Genomic DNA, 27,053 nt, shown 5'->3' with positions numbered 1-27,053 from the left:
TAGCGGACGTCACCGAACCTCAGCTACTCGTTCAGCATTCAATAGCGCTATCATCGTTTCGTGATGCAGAACCTTTTCCAACCGTAGCAATGGAATTGCTGCGTCCAGGTGTGGCACAAAATATATTTCTGCATGATTCAATATTTTCCATGATTGACATTTTTCCAAAGAAGTTTTGCTCGGTGTCTTTTGCTAAGAAAGAAAATAGGAAGTAAGAAAGAAAATAGGAAGTTGTTAAAATACATGTTGTTTTCACAAACAATATTTTAGTAGCACTAACTTAGTACAAACGAAACGAAGGTGTGGAAGTGTAAACAACTTTCAGCACTGTGCTTGTGCATTGTGCGATCAAGATGGCTGCGAACATGGACGAAGATCAAAGCCTTCATGAGTGCGAAAATTACGTGCAAACTCACAATGTACAACAAATACTCAAAGACTGTATCGTACAGTTATGTGTCAACAGGCCTGACAATCCAGTCAGCTATCTGAGAGAGTATTTCCAGAAGTTGGAGAGGGTGAGTCACATTCGTCTACATTTGTTACAGCATTTGTTTCTGGTTGATTTAACATTTAAAGTTAATAAACCCTAGCAAAACAATTAAATTATGTTGACACATGTTTTGAATTTAACAAATAAATCTTGTATTCATTGTTTGAACTGCTTGTATGCTATAACTATTCACTATCTCAACCATGGCTTGCCGACGTTAAGTATGGTGTCCTTGAGGTTCACAAACAAATGTTTTTGATGCAACATACACGTGCTACCACTTCTTTGACAAATTTTTCTTGCACAAGAAAATTTCATTGAATTCATTAGGCATGATGGTTGCCCACACCTGCCTTCTTGTTCTGCACTTTATGTTGAGCCCGACTGGAAAAAATGCACGCTTTCGTCGAGAACTCGAGCGTAGTTGGGCGTTTGCGCCGAAATTTTTCGGCGTACTTCGGCGTAAATCGACGGCTTGCGCCGAAATTTTCGGCGTACTTCGGCGTAAATCGACGGTTTTCTCTATCTCTCTATCGCATACGGCTCCGGAGCAGTCGCGAAAAACCCGTCAGGGCCTCAGGGGGTGGCACCAACCCCCCTCGGCCGGCGAGGGTTAAATGTCTTCGGAAGTTAAACATCTTAAATATCACTTATCTTGTCTCGTGTTCGTCTCAGGGTATTTAAGTCATGTTCAGTGAACCTGATAGTGACTCTCCCACGGCGGGAACAGTTCACCGATCGAGAGTGAGGTTATGGATTGTCGGATCCCCTAGTTCAGATAACGTATGCTATCGTTTGCGTATTGACCTTTGTGATTCCTGTATTTCCGGCGTGTGGTTTGCGAGCGGACGCTGGCAATCGGTCCCGCGTGGCCTGGTATCTGCCCGATCCCATCGGCTGTGCTTGCACCACGCCTGTTGAAGGCCCCGTCAGGCGTCAGTCACCGGCTGGGCACATACTGCTGATCAGAGCCGGGCAACAAAATAAAGGTTACGTTATGGAACATGCCAGTGAGTTTGTGAGTCAGGAGATTTTGTGATAGCGAACGCTGGTGCTCGGTCCCGCATGGCCTGCTGATGTCTATTGTCTGCCCGATCCCATCGACCGTGCCAACAACCGTCTGTAGACAGTAGTCACTGGAAGACAGCCACACACACACGCCAGCCCCCCCCCCCCCCCCCCCTCGACGAAAAGTGCGTGGCTACAGCCTGCAGCCATCAGTAAGCCTTGAAAATTTTCGGCGCATGAAGCATGGCTTGGTAAAATAATTTCGGCGCATAAGCCCTTGCGCCGAAATTTCGGCGCATCACCTCCGCCGAGAACTTCAGCGTAGTGGAGGCATTTTTTCCAGTCGGGATGTTGAGAACTTGATTTTCAGTAAAGTTTGAGCAAGGTCTGTTAAAGGCGATTGACATTCTTATAGCAGGTGTCTCGGGTGCTGCCACCTGTTTGTGAAAAGTTGTTAGGCTTGCTATTGCTTGAGATGATTAAATGAATCTCGCTTTTAAAGGTCTGTTATCAAATGCTAAATAGTCAGTCAGAATCAGACTCAGAGACCTTGTTACAGAACATAAAACAAAACATATCTTACCTGATCAAACCTTACCTACTAACCTACAATCTACCAACCTACAACCTACCACCAAGTACCAACCTACCAACCTGCAACCTACCAACCTACAACCCCTACAACCTATCAACCTACAACCTACCAATGTGCAACCTAAAGTAAATTCACATGCCTACCTAATTAAATATCAAGTTAAATATCAAGAACTGGTGGGTCTAGCACAAGCGACTTTTCACAAACAGGTGGCACTACCTGTGATGCCTGCTGTAAGATAACCAGGCGATCTTAGCCTTGTGGCTTGTGACCACTATCAATATGATGTCTCCAACCCCAGTCAACTCAAGCATTGCTTGAAAAATGGTGTTACAAAGTAGGTACCTACGTGCGGGTAGCTGCCATTCAATGAAAGACATGAGCATGCATCACATCTAGTTCGTAATGTAATATTCTTGTATTGGTAATTTACATAATGAAAAGCATCAGCTTTTGCCCCCCCCCCCCCTCATGCTTAATATGGTAGGTGAGAGAGCTTGGAAATTTTGGGGTTATGACCTTATCCAATCAACATTAATCTGAATCTTGCCTATTTGAATCTGATTATGAATGTGGTTTTATGATTTTGTGAGTCACCAACTAACTGTCTGCAGTAGCAGTTTCAACATTGTGACTTGTGACTTATGACACTGTTCTGACTGGGCTTCAAAAGTCTTTGTTTTTCTTTCTGTCTAGTATTTGCATGTATTGTGAACACGAATTGCTTGATTATCTTAACCCACGCCCTGCTGGGGGGGGGGGGGTGTTTGAACACCCCCCCTTGTGGTTTTTCGCGAATATCTAAAAAACTAGACACACGCTAGTTTTTGGTACACCTTATCATACATCAATTCTACACATGGTGTGAAAATTTCAGAACAAGGTCATTCAAGGTCAGGTCACCAGGTCACTTGAAGTGACCTCACCTCATACAAAGTTTCAATGTCTGTCATAGCTACACCGAGTGACTGATCGCTTTGAAACTTTCAGCGATTGCTAAGAGCAACAGCATGTACAAAATGTATATCTCAGAATTTTGATATCGATGACCTAAGGTCAGGTCAATTTTGCGACCTCCCCATTATAATAAGTCAATGGGAGAAAATTGAAATGGGCCTCTTTTGGACGAAAGACATTATAAACACTCCCAAACACCGAATTACAAGTGGTTTAGACACACTGAACATGAAAATGGTGTCCGTGACCCTTGTTTATGCCCTGAGGTCATCTTAGGTCACGAATGGTATCTAACAGTTTTTCGCAAATAACTTTTGATAGAGGCATGCTAGAGCGATGAAAACGCCTTAGATGTGTTCAGCTCGACGATACGGATCGACTGATATGCAACATGACCCTTTCCGGTCAGGTCATTTCCGGTCAGGTCATGACCTTGACCTGAGGTCAAATTTTCAAGTTGACCTTTCAAGGTCAAGTTATAGTTCATTCGATGCGTCTTGACGAGAGGAACACGATGCCGGTAAAAGTAAGCTCGTACAAGGCTTGGGTCAAAACTTATTACCGAAAAACTGTTTCCGAAAAAATCGGCTATTTTTGCAGTTTTTGCCCCCTGCAGGCAAAACCGTTGACGTTAGGTCAAATCTGAGAGAATTACTCAGAAAGGGCGTTAATAGGGCTATCGAATGCGCTTTTCCGCGGCGCTGTAGCTCTATTGGTTCCCGAGTTATGTGTTGGCTTCTTGGAAATTTTCGATATTCGACCTGGAAATCGGCGAAATTTTGCCTTCAATGACCTCTGGTGACCTGACCTTTGACCTGACCAAAAAATTGACTGAAGTGATTTCGTCATTATTTTTGACGCTCTTTCGAACGCCGCCTTCCGCATATCGCTACGTGGCCCAGGAGCCGAGTTACAAGGGGGGGGGGTGTTCAAACACCCCCCCCCCCCCCCCAGCAGGGCGTGGAAATCCAGGACCCCCAGCCGGGCGCGGATAAAAAAGTACTTTTTGGGGGGATTGATGATAAGAGTATTTAAAAACTAGGTATTTAATGGAATAAAAACACTGTTCATCACCTACTTTTCCGTGTGGTGCAGCATAAATCCATTATGACTCTTAACACGCGCACTGCAGGGGGGGGGGGGTTGTTTTCAACCCCCCCCCCTGTGGTTTTTCGCAAATTGCGAGAAAACGGCGGCGCGTAGCGCCGTCAAATTTTGCATACCTGTTCTCACAACTTTTGCACACCTTGAGTAAAAATTTTGACCCCAGGTGACCTATGGTCAGGTCACCAGGTCAGGTCAAGTGACCCTACCTCGAAACGTAAATTTCGAAGTTTGCAATCCCACCAAGCCCACAGTTGTTGAGATATGATCTTGAAACCCACAGGAAATAGTAAAGTCATCACGAGCTACAACTTGTATATCTCGGAATTTTTATATCGATGACCTAAGGTCAGGTCATTTTTGCGACCGGCCCATTATAAGTCAATGGGAGAAATTTCAACTTACTCTGAATGCCATCCTATGACTTCAATACGCTCAGGATCATAGTATTACAGGTCCCTGTTGGTGATTTCACCGAAACATATCACTTATGACCTTTGGAAGGTGATCTCCAGGTCATCTTAGGTCACCTGAGGTCACCAGCGGTTTTTCTTCAATAACTTGAGATTGAGTAGAGATAGAGATTCCGTTCGACGTTTATCGTGTTTTTCTCGTCAATGCGGATCGAATGATATGCAACATGACCTATTTCGGTCAGGTCATGACCTTGACCTGAGGTCAAATTTTCAACTTGACCTTTCGAGGTCATATTATATATCATTCGATGCGCCTTGACGAGCTAAGAACGATGGCGTTCGAATCGATCCTCTGTCTTGTGTGCAAGACAAGTTATTCAAGAAAAACTACCGCGAAATTCCTGTTGTGAAAATCGTAACATTTTGTCTTCGGTGACCTCTGGTGACCTCGTTTTTGACCTGACCCAAAAATGATCTTAGTATTTCTTGTCGATCTCATCTTAACCTATCCAACGCCGTTTACCGCTTGTCGCTACGTTGCGCCGTTTTCGAGATCTCAGGGGGGGTTGTTTTCAACCCCCCCCCCCTGCAGTTCGTGTTCGGCTCAGACCCGCTGCAGTGCGCGTGTTAATGTGGTCAGATCAAGACCTTGCAGATCTGAGGTTGACATTGTAAGTTCACCTTGAATGTTAAAGTATTAGTCATTTGATGAGGTTCGCTTAGAAAATCAGCTGTTAGAAGTTTGATGATGTGTGTCTCAATGAACTTCTTTAACAGCATTTGACCTGCCAGCACCCTGGATCCTATGAAGCAAAGTATCCAAGCTGATGCACAGTTTTAGGGAATTCCCATTGTGCTACACTTTTCAGGGAACAATGTGACATCTTATATGAGGGGTTAAATCATCAGTTAAATCCAATTTAGGAAATGTACTGAATGAACTGAGGGTATTGTTCAAAGGCACTAACCTACCTTAGTGCCTTCTGTTAGCAGTTTTTGATCAGTATTCACTATTCAGTGTACTGCCAAGATCCTGGCTTTTTTGGCCTCTCAATCGTTGAACAGTGTGACTGTGCTGCTCACCATTGCAATGGTGTTTCCCAGCCTCTCAATGCATTGAGAGGCTGGGAAACGCCGACAAGTTTCACTGTCGTCCACTTATGGTTAGAATTGGCATTGAGCTAATGTAAACTGCCACTTTACTCCAAAGCTAAATTCCCTTGGCCAGGGAGAATAAGTCTTATTACAGATTCTAATAAACATTTACATATTCCAAGCTGAGGCAGCCTGACCAACTTCAACTCCACCTCTTAGGCTCTTAGCTGATTGCCACATGACACAATCCGAGCAACTCCAAGAAGGGTCCAGATTTCTTGAAAAAAATCAATGATAATGGTGTTCTGATTTAGGTATGTTTGAAGAGATCATTTTGAAGTATGCATCTTCTCTCTGTACGGCTGTATCATCGAATGATTTCCATTTGTATCTCAATCAAATTACATGAGTGTATCTGTCCAGCTTCCGTCAGTCGCATCTACCCTCCTACCTCGCTTTGTATCGTTTTCCCTCGTTTCACGAACATTCTCACCTCTTGTTGTCTGGACAATGCTTTGAAGGAAGGAAAGACCACTTCCTTCCTTGGACTTTCCTGGCGCAAAACATATTGACAGGCGCAGCCAGTTGTGTAAGCTCATCAAATGCCGTTTTTCTACTTAGATTATCGGACGGTTGGTCATCGACATCAATGCTCACGTGACTATGACTAGACACGCCCATATGACTAGACCCACTTCAGGAGGTCTTGGTCAGGGCATGACTAAGAATTAGCGATGGAACCAAAACAAGGACGGGCTAGTTGGCAACAATAGGCATTAGGCCAAGGCTATAGAACTGCATAAGGCAGCAATCTACCCATTCAGTTGCATTACGATCTCGTAGCGCTTTGACTGAGGCGGCCGCCTGATGAACTGTAACTTCCATCTTTGGCCGCTGAGCGGCGCTGTGGTCGTGTGACCGTGGCCGTCCAGTCGACGGGCGGCGACTGTGGCGGCCGGGCTGCCGCCGGCCCGGTCCTCCCCGGCGATGGCCACTCTGGTGCAGGTCAGAGGGGTTACGAGGTGGTGTGAAACGCGTAACGTGAGACGTGTGAGAGATGTAATGTGAATGGGATGGAAGGGTGAGGTGTGAAAGAGGTGGTGATGTGAATGTGGAGTGTGGTTCGGCGTACCTATCCGTGCTTCTATCCTCAGGATACTGAAATCCTTCTCCTCCAAGCCGCAACCCCCTTCCGGGCTGGACAGGCAACTTTATCTCATGCGGGCTGCTCCCTTGGAGCGGCACCGCTGCTCCTGAGGGAGCGCACCCCGTAGCCGGGTGCAGTGAGTGCCTTGGGGCTGGGTGGCCTGTCCTCTGGACGGGCTCAGCCCCGGCGACTCACTAGGGTGCCTGCCCAGACCAATGTCTCCCCCTAATTCCTATCATCCTTCCGGCTCTGCAATGGTCCTGTCGACCGAAAGGGCCTAACCCAACAAAACAAACAAAAAAATGTGGTTCGGCGTGTGAGATGTTTTTTGTGTGTGAAGTGATGTTAAAGAGAACGAGGTAAAGTGACGTGTGAAGGGGGTGAGGTGACGCGTCAACTTTGATGTGAAGCCATGTGACGCGTGTGGCGAATGTGTGAGAAAAGAGTTTGTGTGTGTGACTGTGTGTGAACTGTGAGCGAAAGGACGGTGAATTGTGTGACAGTGTTAGGATTGTTGGTTCCGTGAGTGAACTAGATGATGCCGGCTAGGGCTCGCTTTTTCTTGCTGGAAGCAAATGTGTTGTAGCAATTTCATGGATGTTCTGTTCCTGCTTCAAGGCGTTGTACACCAGCGAGCTTTTGGCTCAGATGTGCTGTCACTTCCAACAAACAATTAATGTGAGGTAAAGTCTAGGAGGGTCCTAAATTTGGATTATAGTACCAATCATTGTGTATCTAGTAAAAGTCATGGGAAATGTTTTCTTTTTGAAAAAAAAACTGCTGACTACCTGCCAGCTAAATGGACGTGACATTTTGTAACGTCATCCATCACCTGAACACTCCTTTACCGTTTCACTTCTAATCGTTAATATGCGTCCATCAGTGCCTCCTCTAAATAAATAACACTTAATTCTGACGTCTGTGCACATAATAACGATATTTCGTTTCTAACGCCCTTTGAGCCACATAGCTGATTCCGCACTGCCGTTGACGATTCTGCGTCGCTGCCTCCTCCGCCTACGTTACTCTAGGTGTCAGGGAACGTGAGAAATTATTATCATGAATCTAAACTTTCTAGCGACCAGCTACTCGTCATTAGCAGCGTATCTGATGAAAACTTGTTGTACTTTTCAGTTTTCATCATAAACCAATCAGTCATCTGTTAGCTCTCGTTTGGATTGGCTATTTTTCATTTCTTTGGGTCTACCGATACCGATGCATTTTGGTGTATGTGAGGAAATCATTTCAGTCGTTATGCTATTGCTTTGTGTTTTCTCTTTCATTATGTCTTGTTCCTCATCCTTCGTGTTCCCCTTCCCTTCTTGCCTCATCTCGTTATTAACATTTCTTCCATCCCTACCTTTCCATCCCACTACCCTTATCGTTCCCCATCACCTCCCCCTCCCCCCTCCAAGCTGCTCATTTCTGCCCCGCATCCCCCATCTCTCCCTCCATCTCCCCATTTCCGTTATTACCCCGTAGCGGGCTCGTAGCTCCCACCAACGGACGCAGAAGTCGCCATTTCTCCAGAAAGACGGACCTTACAATATCCATTGCCTGGCCGTTATAGTTGGTGTTGGTACCTATAAAGTTGGCGTTGGTATAAAGTTATAAAACCCTGTTATGGTTAGACTTGATGCTCGGCGCAGAACAAAGTCGAACGAAGTTTAGCGGAAAAGTAACGCAAACATGTAGACGGATAACGTTAACCCGCGCACCGACGGGGGGGGGCGGATATCCGCCCCCCCCCTGAGGTTTTTCGCGGATAGCGGGAAAACCGCGGCGCGTAGCGCCGCGAAATTTGGTATGACTATTCTCTCATCAATTTTACACATGGTGTGCAAGTTTGAACCTCCTAACTTTTAAGGTCAGGTCACCAGGTCACTTTGATTGACCCAACCTCAAGTCACTTTTTTGCAACTTTGTCACCGTGCCAGAGCTACAGTAGATGTCGGAGGCCTTTGAAAGTCGCAGAATGTTATTAGGTCATTAGTAGCTACAATTTGTATATCTCGGAATTTTGATGTCGGTGACCTAAGGTCAGGTCAATTTCGCGACCTCCCCATTATAAGTCAATGGGGGAAAAATCAACTCCCTGTTTTTACCACTAAAACGGGTCAGAATGGCCCCATATACCATACATGACTTCACATACGATCAACCTTCACTACCTTGAGGTCTGTTTTGCTGTTGGGCAGCTGTAAGGTCATGTGACGTCATCAAAGGTCACCAGAGGTTTTTTGCCAATAACTCCTTACAGGAACAAGATACAGCCGCGCGGATGGTCTCATTGTGTTCAGCTCGTCAAGACGCATCGAATGATATACATGATGACCTCGAAGTCACGTGACCTGAGGTCAACCTTTGACCTTGACCTTTCGAGGTCAACATATATATCATTCGATGCGGATTGACGAGAGGATCACGATGATGCCCTTAGTTTGTTCCTATATTGACTACTTCGAAAGTTATTCGAGAAAAACCCTCTCTATATCTAGCGCCGCCATTTTGACTTTTTCGACCCCTGTGACGTCATCTTTGACCTGACCTGAAAATGACCTTAGTAAAAATTGTAGACCTTGTCCGTGCGTATCCGATGCCGTTTACCGCTTGTCGCTATCTTGCTTCGTTCTCGAGATCTCAGGGGGGGGGGGGGCGGTCATCCGCCCCCCCCCCCCCGTCGGTACTAAGTTGGCGCAGACCCCCGTCGGTGCGCGGGTTAATATACCTATGTTAGCTGCGAAGCAATTACCCATGGTGAAAGCTCTAGAGAGGTGGAAAGCAGGTTGCATCGATCATAATTGTGGACTACGTAAAGCGTGATGACTATGTTCGTTGTTCCCTTTGTGTATGTGATTTTAACACTTGCAGTTCCATTTATAATTTCATCCATAGACTTCTCTAAAATTTATACAAAGGAATGTGTCTCACCACATGGAATAGCTCGCTCTGGACCTCGTTGACCGCGCGAAGGGCCGGCTAAAGGATTCCATGTCTCCCCGCACCGCAGGGGCTGCGACCCACTCTACCTCCGTGAAACAGTAGCCACTGAGCGATCTCCGGTCTCTCTTTCCCCAATCCAACTGTCTCTAGCAGCATCGGCCGGCCAATCGGTCTCAACTAGCCGGTATTGCGGCTGTCCAGATGTGTTTATGGAGCTGTGGTACAATCAGCTCGACGCCGACCGGCTCCCGACGGTAATTTGTACGGACGTTTATCTTGGAATGGGGATCGTCGGTAAGGGAGCGGCTGGTTCTGGTCGAGACGCGGTCCGGAAATTTTAGGGGCGTTGGGTGGATCTGTCCGGTATCTGGTGACAGGGAGTGGTCTGGCGTGGTCTCTAAGCTTCAATCATGTGACTGGCCGTTATTTTTTTTTTCGAGGCGTTAGCTAGAATTAGTGCGCTGTCGAGCTCCACAGCATCTGGATGACTCTAAGGAAATGGATGTGTCTTTTATTTTTCCTTTCCTCATCTCGCTAATTCCGCCACAATAAACAAGCCTAGTTATCTGAGTTCACAGCTTCAGACGTCAGATGCTTGTAGCTTTTGGTCGCCCTCACGACCTTCCTCACTCCTGACACAGTTTTGCAGGCATCAACTCTGCCCGGGGCTCTTCCTTGGTGAACTTTCCACCAAGCCGAGGCCATCGGTATTCTGCAGTTCAGCGTTTGGTGTCGTACTTCTTTTGGGGCCCGCCAGTTCTGAGCTAGTTGTGAAACTGTGCTTCTGCCTCGTGAGGCATTGCTTGGGTTGCGAAGATCAAAGGACCTTTCTCTCGTGTTGACTGCTGCAGCTAAAACTATTGATCAATCGAAATCGGCGGGTGGATGGGATGAATGAGTGTTTTGATGTATATTAAAGACTAAAGTCCATACGCTGTTGGCGAGCGGTAATGATCAATGACACAAAACAGTAAACACCCTTCAGGAGTCGACAGTGCTGACCCACAGAGGTGTTGGCGTTGCTGGCATTTGACATCGATTTCGGAAGCAGTATATCCTGCATAATCATATCCCAGAAGCAGGACGCGTTAAAACAGTCCTTGGGTTCGACGGGTCGACTTTGCTGGAATGTTCTGGCCTGCAGGAAAGTGTCAGTCTTGTTTCTCTGCCTGGCAGTCAGTTTTGTGTGGCTGCTCAATCTCGAAGCTAGTCGGTTTTGTCTCTAGCCATGTTGGTTCCGCGGTATCTGGACAGGCTGGTGGATCAGTTAGGTTTCTGGGTGTCTGTTTCTGTTTGATCCTGTCCTTCGTTTTAAGGGTCTATCTGTGACGGATTTTGGTCGGATAAGGCAGGGACCGGGACTGGCGCAGACTGGTGAGGGTCGGGTTCGAGATCGAGTCGTGTCAGGTCAAGTCAGGGACTCAGGGGATGGGGGTCGGGCAGGGGATGGCGGTCTGGGTCGGGCTCGGTTATGTTTAGAATCGGCCAGGGTGGTAGTCGGGAGTCGGTTAGGGGTGGGGGTCGGGTCGGTCAGGGTCGCTCGGAGGTCTGAGTCGGTCATGGGTGGGAGGTCGGGTCGGTCAGGGGTAGCGCTCGGCCCCGCCCCGGTGCGGCGCCGTCAGGGCTAGTCCCGGCTGTCCCGGCTGTCGGGGTGGCCCGGTACACCGGCCGTCTCCGGACCACCAATCCGCCGATGGGCTTTACTGGTTGGCATGTCGCCGGCGACTCAGGGGACAAATGTGGCGCATTAGACGAGACGGAGCGCTGAATGTGCCTGGCAGCGGCGGTCAAGGCAGAGATATTCCTATAGCCGAAAATGCGTTACTGAGCACTAATTGGAACATTAGTTCCTTTTTGGTGTGTGAGGCATATGGAATCGTTTTGGTTTATTGCCGCGGATGTTTGCGGTTACATGAACCATGAAACTGCTCCAAGGCTGAGTACATGCTAATAAACTGTGAAATTAGTCCATCATTGCTGAAAGTGAAAGAAAATTGCCGTTTGTGGGCTCTAGAATTGCCCATTGCTCACATTTTGCGAATTACGTCTGATGCAGGTCATACCACGACGAATGTGAGAGAAGGTAATAGCCAAGGAACGCCCGCCAAGGAACACTCAATGCTACGGCTTTCGGATTTCCTGATAAATATCAAGTATTGCATTCATTACTTTTGCACGAATTTAGTGGCGGATGATGTGCTTTGCCGTTCCCTACCAACTTATACTTACTGGATGTTACACCTCAATATAAAGGCAACCTCAACCCCCATCTATTCCTGCTCGATAGATGGTTCTGGATAGGAGTTGGCGATTGTGGTCTTTACTTTAGCTTCAGCTTTATAATTTTGCTTTTTGGTGCTTGATAGAAGGTTTGCCGTCGACGGTGGTAAGGGTTTGGCCGTGAAGTATGGTCTCGTAACTTGTTATACATAGTGGTGTTATTAGTTGAAGGGCTTAAACAAGGCTTAACATGGGACATTGGTCGTAAAAATTATCCTTTTTGAAAACAAACACCTACGCGGTTCTGTGTTTGGTTGACGTCTCAGCTCACATTTCGTTTTAGTCATTTATATTTATTAGATATTTTGATAAGTTCTACCTCTTAAAAGTCCTGGGTCACGTCATGACTCCATATCTGCAGTTTCCTAATTAATGAGCTGGTTCCCCTAGTTGACCCCTTTCCCTCCCAAGACCGCTAGCTGGTATCCAAATACCGTGCCGCCAAAGCCTGCCCTTAGCGCTAGTTCCACGGCGTCGTCCTGAGTATTACCGTCAACAGAACGCGGGCCGGGTGGTAAATAGGCGCTCGATAGTGTGTGGGCTGGGACAACGAGGATAACGGTGGGACGGGATAGCAGCTAATAGCAGGGATGGGATGCGGACCTTTGGGTCGGGGATTGCTGCTATCCGTGCTGGGATGGAGCCCTGTGGGACGATAATACCTTTTACCTAGGATGGAATACCTAGGATAATACCTAGGATGAAACCTTTTTGGACGGGTGAAACAGCTATCCATGCTAGGATGGAGCCCTTTGGGACGCGTGTTGGATAAAATAGCGGGTAACGGGTACTGGTTTTCTGATGTGGGATAGTGGATGGGCCCGTGGCCTGGGTTAGGCTCTATAGTGTTTAATTATCCCTTCAACCAGGGCTTTATTCGGTAGCCGACGTAAAAGGGCCAATTAGCCAGCCATCTACCCGGACTTCTCGACGTTAAGTGACATTGAGCTTGATGAGTGACTATTGAATGGCCCCGAGCACGGACGATCAATCGATCGGTAACAAACACAGTACCTACAAATTATATGTGATTTTAGGTGTAGAGCTATGCATATTTTTTAGATTCAGTGCTTTCAAATTATTTTCATTCTTAATAAGATAAACGAGTTCGTAAGATTATTTTCAATTTGGTGAAACCAACAAGAACATGAAATCCCTACAGGACGTCAAGCTCTTGTTCTGAGCAGACAGTATTCGCCTTTCCACCTTTTCCAAGCACCATTACTTTCTCGTCGAACTCGACGTCTTGGCCATAGGCCGCCATTCGTTTCCCCGAGTGCGCGTGCCGACCTCAGATGCACCATCAGACGCTTCCAGCGAACGCCGAGGTCTCACTTCTCACCCTGGTCACGCGCGGGATCCAGAGTAACTGACACGGCTGGAGCCGTAGCCAGTGAGTGACTGTGACTGTGACTGTGACTGTGACGTGTGACGTCACGCGCGGGATAGAGAGTATCTAACACGGCTGGGGCCCTAGCCAGTGCGGGACTGTGATAGTCCAGCGTGGGATAAGAGGGGGGGGGGGGATTGGGCGGCTGAGAGAGGTTCGTTCTCAGAGCTTTGGCTTGGCATCGAAAAAAAAAAACGTTGTGGTCGCTATTCATAGGGATATGATCGCTGAGTAAGCGTTGTATGTGTCAATAAAGTAATCTTATGTAGCATATATCCAGAACTTTGGAATAATCTGCACAAAATTTAATGTCCATAGAACATAGGGTTTAGCTAAGAACACCCACCAAACGTTTTCAGTTAATGGTACACTGCAGTACAGTTCGCCTACCACAACGGCAAGAACATTCAGATGGTGTAAAGCCATTATTTCTCTACGCTAGCTGTAAATCCATGGGAATCTTCGTGAAGTGAGATTTTGGGCCAATTGCGGGTGCGTCAGCGTGGTCGTATTAATTAATGCAAATGTCTATAGAATGCAGCAGTGAAGCACCCCGTTGATAGTCAAGGGTTTGGCATGATTTTGTTTTATAGCCACACCAATACTCCGATTCAATGCATTGATTATGGATAAATATACACATTTTTCCTGAAATCATTCCTTGCCAATTAGCATAAGGGAATGTGAGAATTATGAAAAGTACAAGGGACTGCCATTTGTACGTTTGCTGCAAAGCAATTGCCTATGGTGGGAGCTGTTTACTATAAAGTTGGTTCACCAACGTGCCACTCGCCATAGTCGGCAAGTTCGAGTCAAAGTTAAATCAGAAATTACCAAGTGCTTTGGTTTGGGAGCGCCCCAGGTGCTCGACGCTCAACTTTGACTTGCGTTATAGGCGTGTAAAGTTCTAAGTAGGCAATGCCTGAATAGTTTATTTATGTAAGCCGACTAAGTACGGAAGTTTTCAAACAACTGGAGCGATAAAAGTTGATGTTTTTCTCTCATTCAAGTATTAGTCCGCATTGCACAGGACGGATGAAAACAAGTTCTAACGCATTTCTGTTAATGCAACGAAATTGCCTCGACATTTGTCCTTACCCCATCGCTCTTTCCTTGCTTTCTCTACTGCTCTACCTTGCGCGTTGCGACTGTTATACCCTCCTACCGCGCACTTCTCTACCTTCCCTAACGGCCTCTCACTGATTCACCCTTGGTATGCACTGGTACGTCCCTAATGGTCCTCGTCAGTATTACAAAGGTTCGCTCGCCATCCCCGGTTGTAACTTCTGAGCTGCCACGCAGCTTTCCAAAATCAGCGGCTTCGAAAGCCTTCGCCAATTCGAATGCAAGACCCCCAGACCCCTCCCCTTCCCGCTGACCCCGCCCATCTGCCACACCCCCTCCCCGTCCCTCCCCTCCCCGCCCCCCTCTACCACCTCCGTCGGCTACCACTCCCCGCCTGCCTTATTCAGTTCCCACTTCCCAAACACCACTGCTGCCGCCGGCGTTCTCCAAACGGACCGGGCTCGCTTTATTGCCGGCCGCCGAGCCGCTATAGATGGCGAGACGAGTGTGGGGCGTCGATTGCCGATACCCGGCGGCGCGCGCACTGCCATTGGTACGCCACCCGACCCGACACTTTGGGTCCTGGGGGGGGGGGGGGCACAAACAGACGCCGCGGAGAGGGTGTTTGGACTTCAGATGGGCGGGGTGTTGTGTGTGAGGAGGCAGCTGTACTGCAGAATAAAATAGGAGGAAGGGAGATAGGCAACTGTATTGCAGAATGAAATAGGAGCACACTCACATATCCCAGTGCTATCACATATCTCGTTCTTTAGCAGCAGAAGTTGCACCATTTTCGATGGCTTCTTCACCGGCTGGGAAGAAAACTTCCGGACTCTGGCTTCGGTTTCGAGCAAAATGTGCCGGCTTCGACTCCGCCTTCCTGTTGCTGACATTTTCGATTTATTTCCTTTTGCAGGCTAAAAATGTGTTGTGTCGCCGGCAGGTCGCAGAGACCCAATAAATCTCATAAATTAGGTCCAAACGACCTCAATGGCATCTCGTACATCTCATCGGCAGGGCCGAAGGTGCAACCTTTGACCGTTTGATTGCACCACAATCGATGTTGAAATTCATTGAAATCGGAGGACATCGGTGTCTACTTTCGGAGACAGAACCTGATTCTAAACTAAACCGATGTGTCTTACTCTTATGTAGGCTTATCTGTCCACCTGTTACATATCTGCTATGTGTCTGTCTGCTCTTGTGTCCCTGGTCTAACCCCGTTCCCTTATTCTCTCCCCAGGAGCAGGCTCGTGAGTCGCGGAAGCAGGCTGCCTCGCCGGAGGAGGGCGATGACCTGTCACCACTGCCGGCCCAGGTCACCGGACCGGTCAAACGGCGCGGTGCCATCTCGGCAGAGCCGGTCACAGAGGATGATGCTACCAGCTATGTCAAAAAGGTGAGGGAGGGAGAGAGATAGGGGCTGGAAGAGGGAAGGGAGCCACAGAGGATGACACCACCAGCTACGTCAGAGTTCGTGTCCTTTTGTGTTTACATGAACGTTGAGCCTGAAGTAAGGCAGGCTCAGCTATTTCAAACGATCCAATAGTTTACAAGGCTTTCTGCCAGTTCTTGGTATCGTTACCATCCGATGCGTTTGTTTTGTCTTACGCGAGCTGACCACCACGGTTACTTTACTACTATTTCACTGACCACCGCCCGAACTCTGCTCGTTTGTGTTTTCTGTGAGTCGATAAACAGGAGTTGGTATGGGAAGAGAGCCTCGGGCGGGCTATTGGCCCAAGGCGTGGCCTGTGTGCGGCAGAGGCGACTGCGCTTGTTTGGCCAGTGTTCGGAATTTAAATGATGATCCTTGTTAGATTTGATTTAGGAGACATATGGGAACTGGGCGGGATGAGATAAACAGCCGGGAGCTGGTTTGATTTAGAGCGATACTTGGCTTCCGGTCGATATGCTTGCTGATTAAGCAATAAGCCCTCTATTATTCTCTGTCATATGCTCTGCGTATCATGTTTTTTCTTTTCTTGTTCATTTGTGGATTTCTGCGGATAATTCTGAACATCGATACATGGACCATTCGTGTTTCGAAAGATAATGCCGAGATCTTTAGCAAATGACTGTGCATCCCCAAAAGCCAGTGGGATTCTAGCTTCTCACCTTTAGATCCACAATTCAATGACAGATTCTTTTTTAGTCAACCTAGAACGCGTCACTTGCGAGCTCAGTTTCGTGAAGAAATCGATTCGGTAAATGTGCTGGATTGTTTGCTATCCTGCGTAATTTGTACTTGAGTTGATGACCTCCATAGTATGGACTATGTTTGAGGCCTGTACACATTCAGGTCCAAACCCAGCCAGCCCTTATGGTGAATTCAACGGCTGCCGAATATGTCTCGGTATCAGTTCGCAAGCATGATTAAATCTCACTGTCATCATGCTCTGATTGCGAGCGTCCGCTAGCGAATCATCTCTGACTTTGTTTCGATCAGTCATCACATCAAACATCCTTCCAATCATTCCTTCTCCGTTTTATCTGCCTAAGATTGCAGTTTCGTTCGTAGTTGCTGATTATTTCCCTTCAATCCCGCTCACAGCCCACGCTCACAGTCACAGCTCCCAGTGTTCGACCCTGTGGTCTTGGCCATCACATTAGCGTCTGGCTGCCGCCAGCGCGGCGCCCCTGTCACGGCGGCGCTCCTAACGAAGTTGTTACCGTGTGACCGACCGTGCAGCCGGCCTTCAGTGGACCTCAGTGGGTCTGGAGGCGTGTATGGAATGATAGTGCCAGTTCCGGGTGCCACATCAAGATGTAGGTCCATTTGATGTCTTGTACTGACCTGCGAGTTCTGTTTCTTCTGGACGTAACCATTCAAATTGCATCGCTAGATGTCATCTCGAAGGAGATGACGACACGACATCATTTAAAAACGACATCTCGAAGGAGATGACATCTCCTCACTGGTCACTCATGGTACAGCATTAGTTACCACACGCCTAGCCAACACTCGCATTTGTTTGAGGCTCCTCAGATTTTCTGGTAGGAGTTTAATGGTAAATATGTTCTGGTGTACTCAAGCAGTGCGAGGCGGCATTCAAGTGCCAATACGATAATTGCAAGTATGCAACCTATCACAGATGTTGTGTGCGTCGCCAGTTGGTGTGCGTCGTCAGTAATTCCGCTGCTGCAAATCGGTCATGTTTGTTGCAGTGATTTAAAAATGATTTCGTGAGCCATTAGCAGCCTTTTCGTGAGCTATGATGAGCTCCCCATGAGTCGTTAGTCGTGTGTTAAAGCCTAGGTGACACGTGAGCTCCATTAATGTTCGGGTATCAAGGAAGTGACGGGTAAAGTATCTGCTGCCGCCGGCCACCGACCACAGGATGTGCCAATAGCGAGAATCGAATTAGCGGCTGGCATCGGCTTGGATCGAAACTGTTGCTAGCTGCCGTTGCTAGGCTGAGGAGTATTAAATTAGCTGATATTGAAACATTACATTCGTTAGCATAAAGTGTTCTGCAGTGAGGGAACTTATCCAAAGAGAACAAAAGAACAAAGCTTACCCAGGATGTGATTTCAAAGTTTCCTGCGATGTTTTTACAGATACTGTATCCGCTTTGTCGTGCATGTTGTCTGATTTCTCCCCACTCTACCTGACCACGCTGCTCCTCTGCTCTACCTCAGGTCGTGCCGAAGGACTATAAGACGATGGCTGCGCTCAGCAAGGCCATCGCCAAAAACGTACTCTTCTCGCACCTGGACGAGAATGAGAGGTGAGGACGTCACGTGACAGGTTACGGTAGCTCAGCGTACAGAGAGGTGATATGTCATGTGACAATTTTGTAGGATGTTGAGCGTGGTAAAAATAAAACTTATCAAGTTACTTGGTTGTAAAGTGACTTTTTAATAAGAGTCTAATGTTATTCCTTTTTAATGTTATTCAAATGTTTTCTTCTGTGACTAAATTGTTGACTTATTCGTTGCAGAAAGGCAATAGTGAAACACTTGTTTGCTGGTTTTCTTGAATGACCTGAAGATGGGCACTGTGTGTAGTAAATATTTTGAGTAGCAATTACACCGGCACCATGGCTTAGTGCGGGCTGAGCTTGCCCAGTTTTGCCTTGTTGAATAGTCCTATTTGCACGTCGGTGACCTATTTGTGAGTCTGTTACGACCCTGGGCTATCACGAAGGTTAATGCTGAGTTCCATTGGAGCATTGCTCTGATATTCATGGACAGCATTAGATGTTACATATTTCAGCAGGCTAATCATAACCGCATTCAGCCGGCGCCTATCCAAGTACGCACTACGCAATCCATGATTATTTGTGTCCATATTGAGGTTAGTCAAAGCCGTGAATACTATGCAGTATGCAGCGTACCACTCTGACATTACTATACAGTATTCACATCTCATTCACTGTGGAACGTGACTGGCTTCCGTTGGTTTAACTCAATTTACTGCGATTGATTTATTATGTGACATAATATAATGCCTTGTATGACCTACAATCAGTTGACTATTCAGCCAGCTTCGAATACTGTTTATCCATTGCCAATGCCATTGTCTGATCACAATAGCCTGTATTAAAAAGTAAATGTTAGCTTGCTAGTCCGTGCCGCAGGGCATCATCCCCTTTTACTTTCTACCTAAATTCCACATTAACATCCACTTCCCTTTTCTCTTTTGCTTCTTCTGACGCAACCCATCATGGCATCCGGCAGGTCGGATATGTTCGACGCCATGTTTGCTCAGACGTTCCTCAAGGGCGAGACCATCATCCAGCAGGGCGACGAAGGCGACAACTTCTACGTCATCGACTCCGGCGAGGTGGAGGTCAGTTGGGCGGGCACCGATCCTGTCCCGCTGGGGGATTGATTGGATGCCACGGGGGGGGGGAGGGGGTCGGAACGGAGTAGTGGTCATGTATTCCGGGCTTTCAGTTAAGGATAGGATATTAAGATGTGTTGTTCATTTTCCTATCCAGAGATGCCTTCAATGTCAGAAGGGGAGAAAATAAGCTGCTTCAGGCTTCCTTCTGTGATGCCAAAGAATCATTTTGGAGCAGTGTGCTTAAGTACTTTAGCAACCCGCGTAATAAAATGGAAGGAGACCGACTTCAAACAGATGCTCCCGTGTTTCACGGGCATCCGTCCATACGCATCCTGCTGGGGACCAAGCTAGCATCTAAAGATGACCCCGAATCCCACTCCGAACCGCTGCTTATTCATGCGCCCTCTTCCTCTACTAAGAGTTCTGTGGTCTGTTCTAATGAAGTTTCATTGACTCGACCCACGACAGCCGCCTCATCCTACCCTGCACCGAGCGATGTCTATTCAGTCGCTGTCTCTTGGTATCCATTGAAGGCGGCAGATATTAATTAGCGGCGGATGAGGAGGCTGATTAAAATGACGGTGTCAGAAGCTGGCCGTGCGGGGTCAAAGTGATGGAACAGGCCTGACCGGGCTAACCGTAATGGGCAGACGATCCCGGGCGTTTGAAGTGGGATTAGAAACTAAGGGGGTAATCGAACAAGGCACTTTGGTGTGGCATGTTTCAATGAGCAGGTGTGGCTTTATCTTGTTTGATTGTTTTTGTCGTAGATTTATTGCACGCGAACATGTCATGTCTGTTGCCTCGCTGTTGCCACGCTCTTACTTCCCTGTTACACTTTTTGCGCCAGTTCCCTTTCATTTTCTATTTCCCTCTTGTGTTTTGATGCCTCCGGGTGCCATCACTCGCCTCTCCTTCTTTCCCGCCCTGTTCCCTCTCCCTCTCATTCTCTCCTCTGTTGTTCTCTGCTCTCTTCTCTGTCGCTATATCGTCGCTGTTGCTCTACCTTCTCTCTCTCTCTCTCTCTCTCTCTCTCTCTCTCTCTCTCTCTCTCTCTCTCTCTCTCTCTTTCTTTCTTTCTTTCTTTCTTTCTTTCTTTCTTTCTCTTTCTCTCCCTCTTTCCCTCATTTGCTCCTCTTTTGTTCTCCACTCTTTTCTCTGTCGCTTTATCGTTTCTCTTTCTCACCTCCATACCCACCAGTCCCTTCACATTCCGTTTCTATATTTTCTCAAACCACAACTACACTCATCTGTCGTCCCATTTTTCCGTGTCCTAACAGTGAAAAGCCCGCACCATGTCGAGGACTGTTGTTGAATGAATCTGAATCTAAATCTCCTCACTCTCACCCTCCTCCCCCCGTCCCACCCCCAGGTGTACGTGGACGCTGAACAAGTGACCACCATCTCGGAGGGCGGCAGTTTCGGCGAGCTGGCGCTCATTTATGGCACGCCGCGCGCCGCCACCGTGCGCGCCCGTACCGACGTCAAACTGTGGGCCATTGACCGCGACACCTACCGGAGGTGAGTGAAGACTCCTAGCGGGTGGGCGGGGATCTGTTCACTGCGGGACTGGGTTTTCGTGCTGTGGATGGGAATGTAGGAGTTACCTTGGATGTTTTGGGCTACAAAAAGATGCATATTTGAGATGAAATGACGTTTTCCTAGTTTGTAGTTGCACCGTTGGTCATCGCCTCCTGAAGTTGATGGATCATCGTCTTTGACTTGTTGCTTGGGAATGAATTGCTTTCATATATCTGTCTTTATGTTGTAGGGCGTGTTCCAGTGATCCCGCTGTGCAGTCCCGTTTGGGGTATTTCCCTGCCTAGTCTTGCCTTTGTGTAGGTATTCATTCTTTATCCATTCGTGTAAGGTGCTATGATAATGTGGGCTGTTCGCAAACCGTCCTAGCTGGTCTGCGTTGACTCTGACCCTCCCCTGTGTGCCCGCTTCTCAGGATTCTGATGGGCTCCACCATCCGCAAACGCAAGATGTACGACGAGTTCCTGAGCAAGGTCTCCATTCTGGGTGCGTAAACCACTGATACTGCGGGTGGTGGACTTGTTGGCTAGGCAGTCATGGGCGTTGAGTTTTATTGGTATTAAGTGGCTATGTGGGTTACGAATGCGGATACAAATTTACCGTTTAGTGTTGATACCTACTTGATTGCTCTATGCTATTCATGTTCTGGTATAAACTGATCCTGACCTGCCCTGACCTGACCTCCTACAGAAAACCTGGATAAGTGAGAGCATCTGATGGCAGCCGACAGGCTGGAGCCGGTGCCTTACTGGCCTGACCTAACCTGACCTTAACCTCCTGACCTGGCCTGACATCCCGCAGAGAACCTGGACAAGTGGGAGCGTCTCACTGTAGCCGACAGTCTGGAGCCGGTGTCATTTGACGACGGGAAGGCGATCGTGCGCCAGGGCGAGCCGGGTGACGACTTCTTCATCATCGTGGAGGGCACGGCGGCTGTGCTGCAGCGTCGGACCGAGGACGAGCCGGCGGTGGAGGTCGGACAGCTCGGGCCCTCCGACTACTTCGGTTAGTGAGGGGGATGGGCAGGCTGGCTTTGGCCGTCAGACTAACTACTTCAATTAGTGAGGGGAGAGGTCGGACAGCTCGGGCCCTCCGACTACTTCGGTTAGTGAGGGGGATGGGCAGGGGAGGCTAGCTGGGGCTGTCGGGATACTTCGGCTAGTGAAAATGAAGAATCACTAGGGACGTCCGACTTCTTCAGTTTGTGTTAGGCAGGGGAGGAGAGGCTAGCAGGGCCGCCTTACTACTTAGGCCAGTGAGGAGAGGGGTGAGGGTAGCTCGGGCCGTCCGTGTTCCTCACTTAGTTAGAATTATGGAGGGGCAGGCTGGGTGGGACCACCAGACTACTTCGGTCAGTGAGGAGAGGGGTAGTGAGGGTGGTGATTGGACAGCCTGGGCCCCTGCACTACCTGTGGCTAGTCGGGACGGAGTACTTACTGCCGCGCCCTGATCACTTTATTTCTGCACTTAACCCTCGCCCGCACATGGGGGGGGGTTGCCACCCCCACCCCCTCAGGTAGTCTTTTTGCTCTGCACTCGACATTTTTAGAGCTAGAAACCTGATTTTTCGTATAGCTGCTCTTCTATCCTTTCTTGATGTCCACTGAAAATTTCAAGTTTCTGTGGTTTTTGGTTTCGGAGATATGACCTTGTTTTTCAGGTCATGTCATGACACAAATGACCAATTCTCAACATCTTGTGTTGGCTATGGGCCTTGTGAGCTTTTGACACCTTGCTTTCGGCCTTTTTTGCCAGTCTTACCTCCCACCTATTATTGAACATGTTGTTCGACGATGTACAGATGTCAAGGTCAGGGTCAAGGTCAACCTAGGTCATCTAAAATAATTGCGTTTTAGGCAAGCTGAATTTACTTTTCGTGAAGTTTTTTAACTGCATTTTTGGTAAAAGCTTCTCAGATCATGATTTCATGTAATATGGACACATAAACAATCGGTGCACACATCAGTATACACACAGACACACACAGACATACAAACACATATCATTGACCTTGACCTAACTTGACCTGGAATGACCTCCAGCAAAAACCTGGTCGGGTAGTGTGACAAAGAGGTTCTAACTGGCTTGGCACCAGAAAACGGCATCGTCATCGGTATATGATAGCAGCGCACTTGATATCCAACGGCGGCCCAAAACAGCAACATTTTTTAGTTTGACCTGACCTGGAAGGTCAATGACTGACCTGAGAAGGTAAAACTGGGTATCATTGGATTCGTCTCTTCCCAAAGAATCTTTTTTGTCTTTACCGCGAAGCTCTATCTCCAACAGGAACGAAATGGCGCGGGGGTGGCACCCCCCACCCCACCCCCATGTGCGTTCTAGGATGGGAAAATGGCATGTGCGGGTGAGGGTTAATGCATGGTATAGAATATATTTCATACTATTAAGTACATGCAAGTTAGTTTCAATGCCATGCAAGCTGCTACGTGTTGGGGATGATAGCGTTTCTCTCGGAACCGTAGGACCCGTTTTCGCAAACTCAAAGTTACCCCATCTAACCCTTGTCTGTCACAAGCCTCCTGACATGGTTACAGAAACTGATGTTGCTAATATCCTCCCTGGCTGTATCGGCTGCGTGGCTAGTTCCCATACTTAATTCGACTGATTGTGAAGGCAGGGCCGTCGTGGTCGTCGCTTTGATACTGGTTCGGCGTTCCGATTGGTACTTCAGTCACGCTGTAATGTAATGTCTTTGAAGGGGAGGGTTTTAGGGCGGTGGGGACAGGGGGAGGTAGGGATTTGAAGCCTTTTGAGGTTGAGGCGGCAGGCCACCGGCTGAGATGGGTTGGTGTGTTTTTTTGTGAGTGGATGGCGCCGTCAATGGACGGACGGATGATGCATCTTGTCAGTCAAATTATTCAGTCAGTCAGTCAGTCAGCCAGTCAATCTTTACGTATCTGTCTGATCTGTATATGTCGGTCTGAGGTCGTCTGTCTGACCGTGACACTGTGTTTTCCCAGGTGTTCTGACCGTCTCAGCGTGTGTGTCCCCAGGTGTTCTGACCGTCTCAGCGTGTGTGTCCCCAGGTGTTCTGACCGTCTCAGCGTGTGTTTTCCCAGGTGTTCTGACCGTCTCGGCGTGTGTGTCCCCAGGTGTTCTGACCGTGTCACTGTCTGTGTTCCGGGTGTTCTGACCGTGTTAGTGTGTGTTCCCAGGATTTCTAGTGTGTTCCCTGGTGTTCTGACCATGCCCGTGTGCTTCCAGTTGTCCTGACCGTGTCTGTGTTCCCAGGCGAGATCGCTCTGATGCTGGACCGCCCGCGGGCGGCCACGGTGGTAGCGCGCGGCGCTCTGAAATGTGTCCGGCTCGACAGGGCTAGGTGCGTACACACTCCACTGATTTCCTCCGGTACTCTGTCCTAAGGTGCACTGCCCCCCTTTGCTCTGCCCGACTGGGCAGGGCCAGGCGAGGTTGCGCACATACATCACTGCTCCTCACCAAGTGATGGTCTGTCCTACTTTGTCCTAAGCTCCACTATCGTCCTGTGCTCTTCGGTTTGACATGGCTAGGCTGGTAGTTACGCCGGGGAAGGCGTGCGGAACGCAGCGGTATGTAGTTGTAGATCATGTAGCCATGATACCGTCGTAAATTGTTCACATTACTCGATTTGGCCAGGTTGCTGTAAGTAGCTAAATATCTTGCTGTCTGTTGGCTAACGGACGAGAGGCCTTTGGTGTTTGGTACCTCTTTGAGCCGTTTGTTGTACTCTGATCCAGTAATGATGTAATGGATCACGTTTACACCCTCACAGCCCTCCTGCGAAATCTGACCCCCCTGTGACCCGCCCAGGTTCGAGCGCGTGCTGGGACCCTGCTCGGATATTCTCAAGAGGAACATCACCCAGTACAACAGCTTCGTCTCGCTGACGGTGTAAGTCTACTGCCGCCACGGCCCCTCCCGCTGAAGCCAGCGGAGGTGGCCCAATCTGACAGACGGGCCGCGACCGATGTAAAATCAGTGACGTCATCGGCCTGAATCAGTGACGTCATCGGCCGGCCGATGGAACATCTGTGACGTTCACGAGCGCGCGGGGCCTGCCACTGGAGCCGCGGAATCGCGAGATGTAGTCAAACGGTGATTGTGCTAAACAGATACTCTGGAGTAGCTGGGGTTAGTCTCCTTTCTATACGATAGAAAACGATTAATCAACTAGCTCGCGCGCGACGTATGAAGTAGGGAGCAGCTCTGCCGAGTTATGCGCGTTCCGCCGTGGTTCCGGGATGGTTCCACCGTGGTTCCGCGGCTCCACTGGGAGGTTCTGCGTTGCTGCGGTCTGGCAGAAGCGGACGCCTTGCTAGCTATCAGACGATGAGGTGTGCCTACGCGAACCGCGACGCCGGGCGGCTGCTGCCACGGCCGTGTTTCAGAGGACCCTCGCGGTCAGGTGGAACATGTGGGGAGAAAGTGGACGAAGGGTGGACACCGGTGGATGAGAGCGCGAGTGGGGGTGGAGAGAGTGGGGACTGTGGTGGTTTGGGTTGGATGGTGGGGGGTAATGAGGCGTTGGACCTGTGTTGTCCTGGAGATTGGAGTTATCCTGGGAGGTGTGAAATGATTGGGGAGTGATCTGGCGGTCATCTGGAGTGATTCAAGAGTGATCTAGAACGATCTGGAGTGATCTGGAGTGACTTGGAGTGCAATCTGGAGTGCGATCTGAGAATGGCGGGCGCGCTAGTGTCGAATTCGACAGCTGCTATTAGCACTGTGCAGTACGATTGTTACAACGCCGCGACCTGTGCCGCCTGCCGGTGAGCCGCGCGGCGGCCGGCGCCGAGTGAGGCCTATGTGGCGCACGCATCGATTGCCTTCGCCGCCGTCTGGCAGCGCAGGTGTGTGAGATATGGCAGCGCTGGTGGGAGATGTGGCAGCCCGCTGGTCGGGCCGCAGCCGCGCGGCGAAGAGAGGATTTGTACCTAGATAGACTAATATTTATTTACACAGTATATGTCGGACGAGTTGCCGACTCGGCGCGTTCCCGTTCGGTTTGGTAGTGCGCGCGTATGGCACTGTGCGAGGAGCGCCGACTGGCAGCTGCCCGCCTGAGGACACCCGCGCGCGTGTGTGCGTGTGCGTTACTATGGGTGTGTGCAAATAGGCGTGTCTGGGCTGGTCCTGCGCGTGCTGAATATGTTGAGTGGTCTGTTTGAATTCATTTCTGTGACGTCTGGGGTCTGATCAGACTTCAGTCTGCTTCAGACGCGTGTGTAGTCTGTTCCAGCGGCAGTCTGCGGCACTCGCGACTCGGTCAGACTGCAGTCTGTAGTCGGACCACAGTCTGGTCTAATGGACCGACCTGCTGCCGTACCTTCTCCGCGTCGTGTGCCTATTATTATTATCACAGTTCACGCTCGCGTCGCGAAATCGAGAGTCTAGCGTTTCATTTAGAGAATACAGTTGCAGCTGCTTCATCTGACGCGTGTTTTATTGGGTGGAGTGGGAATGCCACATAAGGTGGACTTCCGACGGGATGTCAGGGCCGTGAGGCGCAGTTTCAGACGGGCCCGTCGGCGGCATAGGCCTCTGGTAAGGCCAGAGTTTTGAGCCGGGGGGTTTCAGGATGTTTGCGTAAGAACGTATGAAGCGCCAGTGTAGGCTGTTTTGGTTTCGGGAAGTTTCACAAGGTTCACATGTTATGATACTACACAAGATTACTTTACAATACTACATACATTACTGGGTTCTGGAGCAGTCTGGCAATGATTGAGCCGTGAAGTTCATCCACACCGGGATTCAGGAAACTTGTGCCATGGAACTTTGAGATGTGAAACTTGCAGTCACTACGGAAATTCGAGGAGTTCGTAGGGTTACAACGCAGCGATCCGCGCCTTAGAACAACTGGACCTTTGTCTATGACTTAGTTACATGAAGCGATTGGCATGGAAGCGGAATTAACATGGGATGGGTGGCGCGACTGACAACACCCGTCTCCCACTACACCAATGAACTATTAACAACCCAACGGCAAAAACTGAACTGGTTTCAACCAGTTTTAGGCCGGGCTCACCAGCTCTGTAGCTCTGCAAGGTCGACTGTAATCAGTTGGTGTTCGTGTCGGGTTATCCGTTACTAATGCCAAGTACTGTCCTTCACTCTCAGTACCTATGGCTGTCAATCGGCTACAAATAACACATTATATGGAAAGTGCCGGGTTGACTTTACATTCAGAAGACCGAAATTCATTTGGTCCCTCGCTTTAGCAAGCCCCACC

At 48.8% G+C, this 27,053-nt stretch overlaps 1 protein-coding gene across 1 annotated transcript; it reads left to right on the top strand.

The window, feature by feature from the left end:
• Positions 1-285: 285 nt before the first annotated feature.
• Positions 286-26,253, top strand: LOC122387962 (cAMP-dependent protein kinase type I regulatory subunit-like). Its single transcript, XM_043378670.1, has 9 exons — positions 286-518; positions 15,737-15,892; positions 18,136-18,224; positions 19,177-19,288; positions 20,658-20,806; positions 21,240-21,310; positions 21,626-21,829; positions 24,077-24,164; positions 24,635-26,253. The coding sequence occupies exons 1-9, from the start codon at positions 354-356 to the stop codon at positions 24,717-24,719; spliced, it is 1,119 nt and encodes a 372-aa protein (XP_043234605.1). The 5' UTR covers positions 286-353; the 3' UTR covers positions 24,720-26,253.
• The last annotated feature ends 800 nt before the right edge of the window (positions 26,254-27,053 follow it).

This window comes from Amphibalanus amphitrite, unplaced genomic scaffold, assembly GCF_019059575.1.
Source record: "Amphibalanus amphitrite isolate SeventyFive unplaced genomic scaffold, NRLGWU_Aamphi_draft 000304F_arrow, whole genome shotgun sequence".
NCBI classification, from domain to species: domain Eukaryota; kingdom Metazoa; phylum Arthropoda; class Thecostraca; order Balanomorpha; family Balanidae; genus Amphibalanus; species Amphibalanus amphitrite.
The sequence above is the reverse complement of the archived record's forward strand: the minus strand, read 5'-3'. Positions and strand labels throughout refer to the sequence as shown.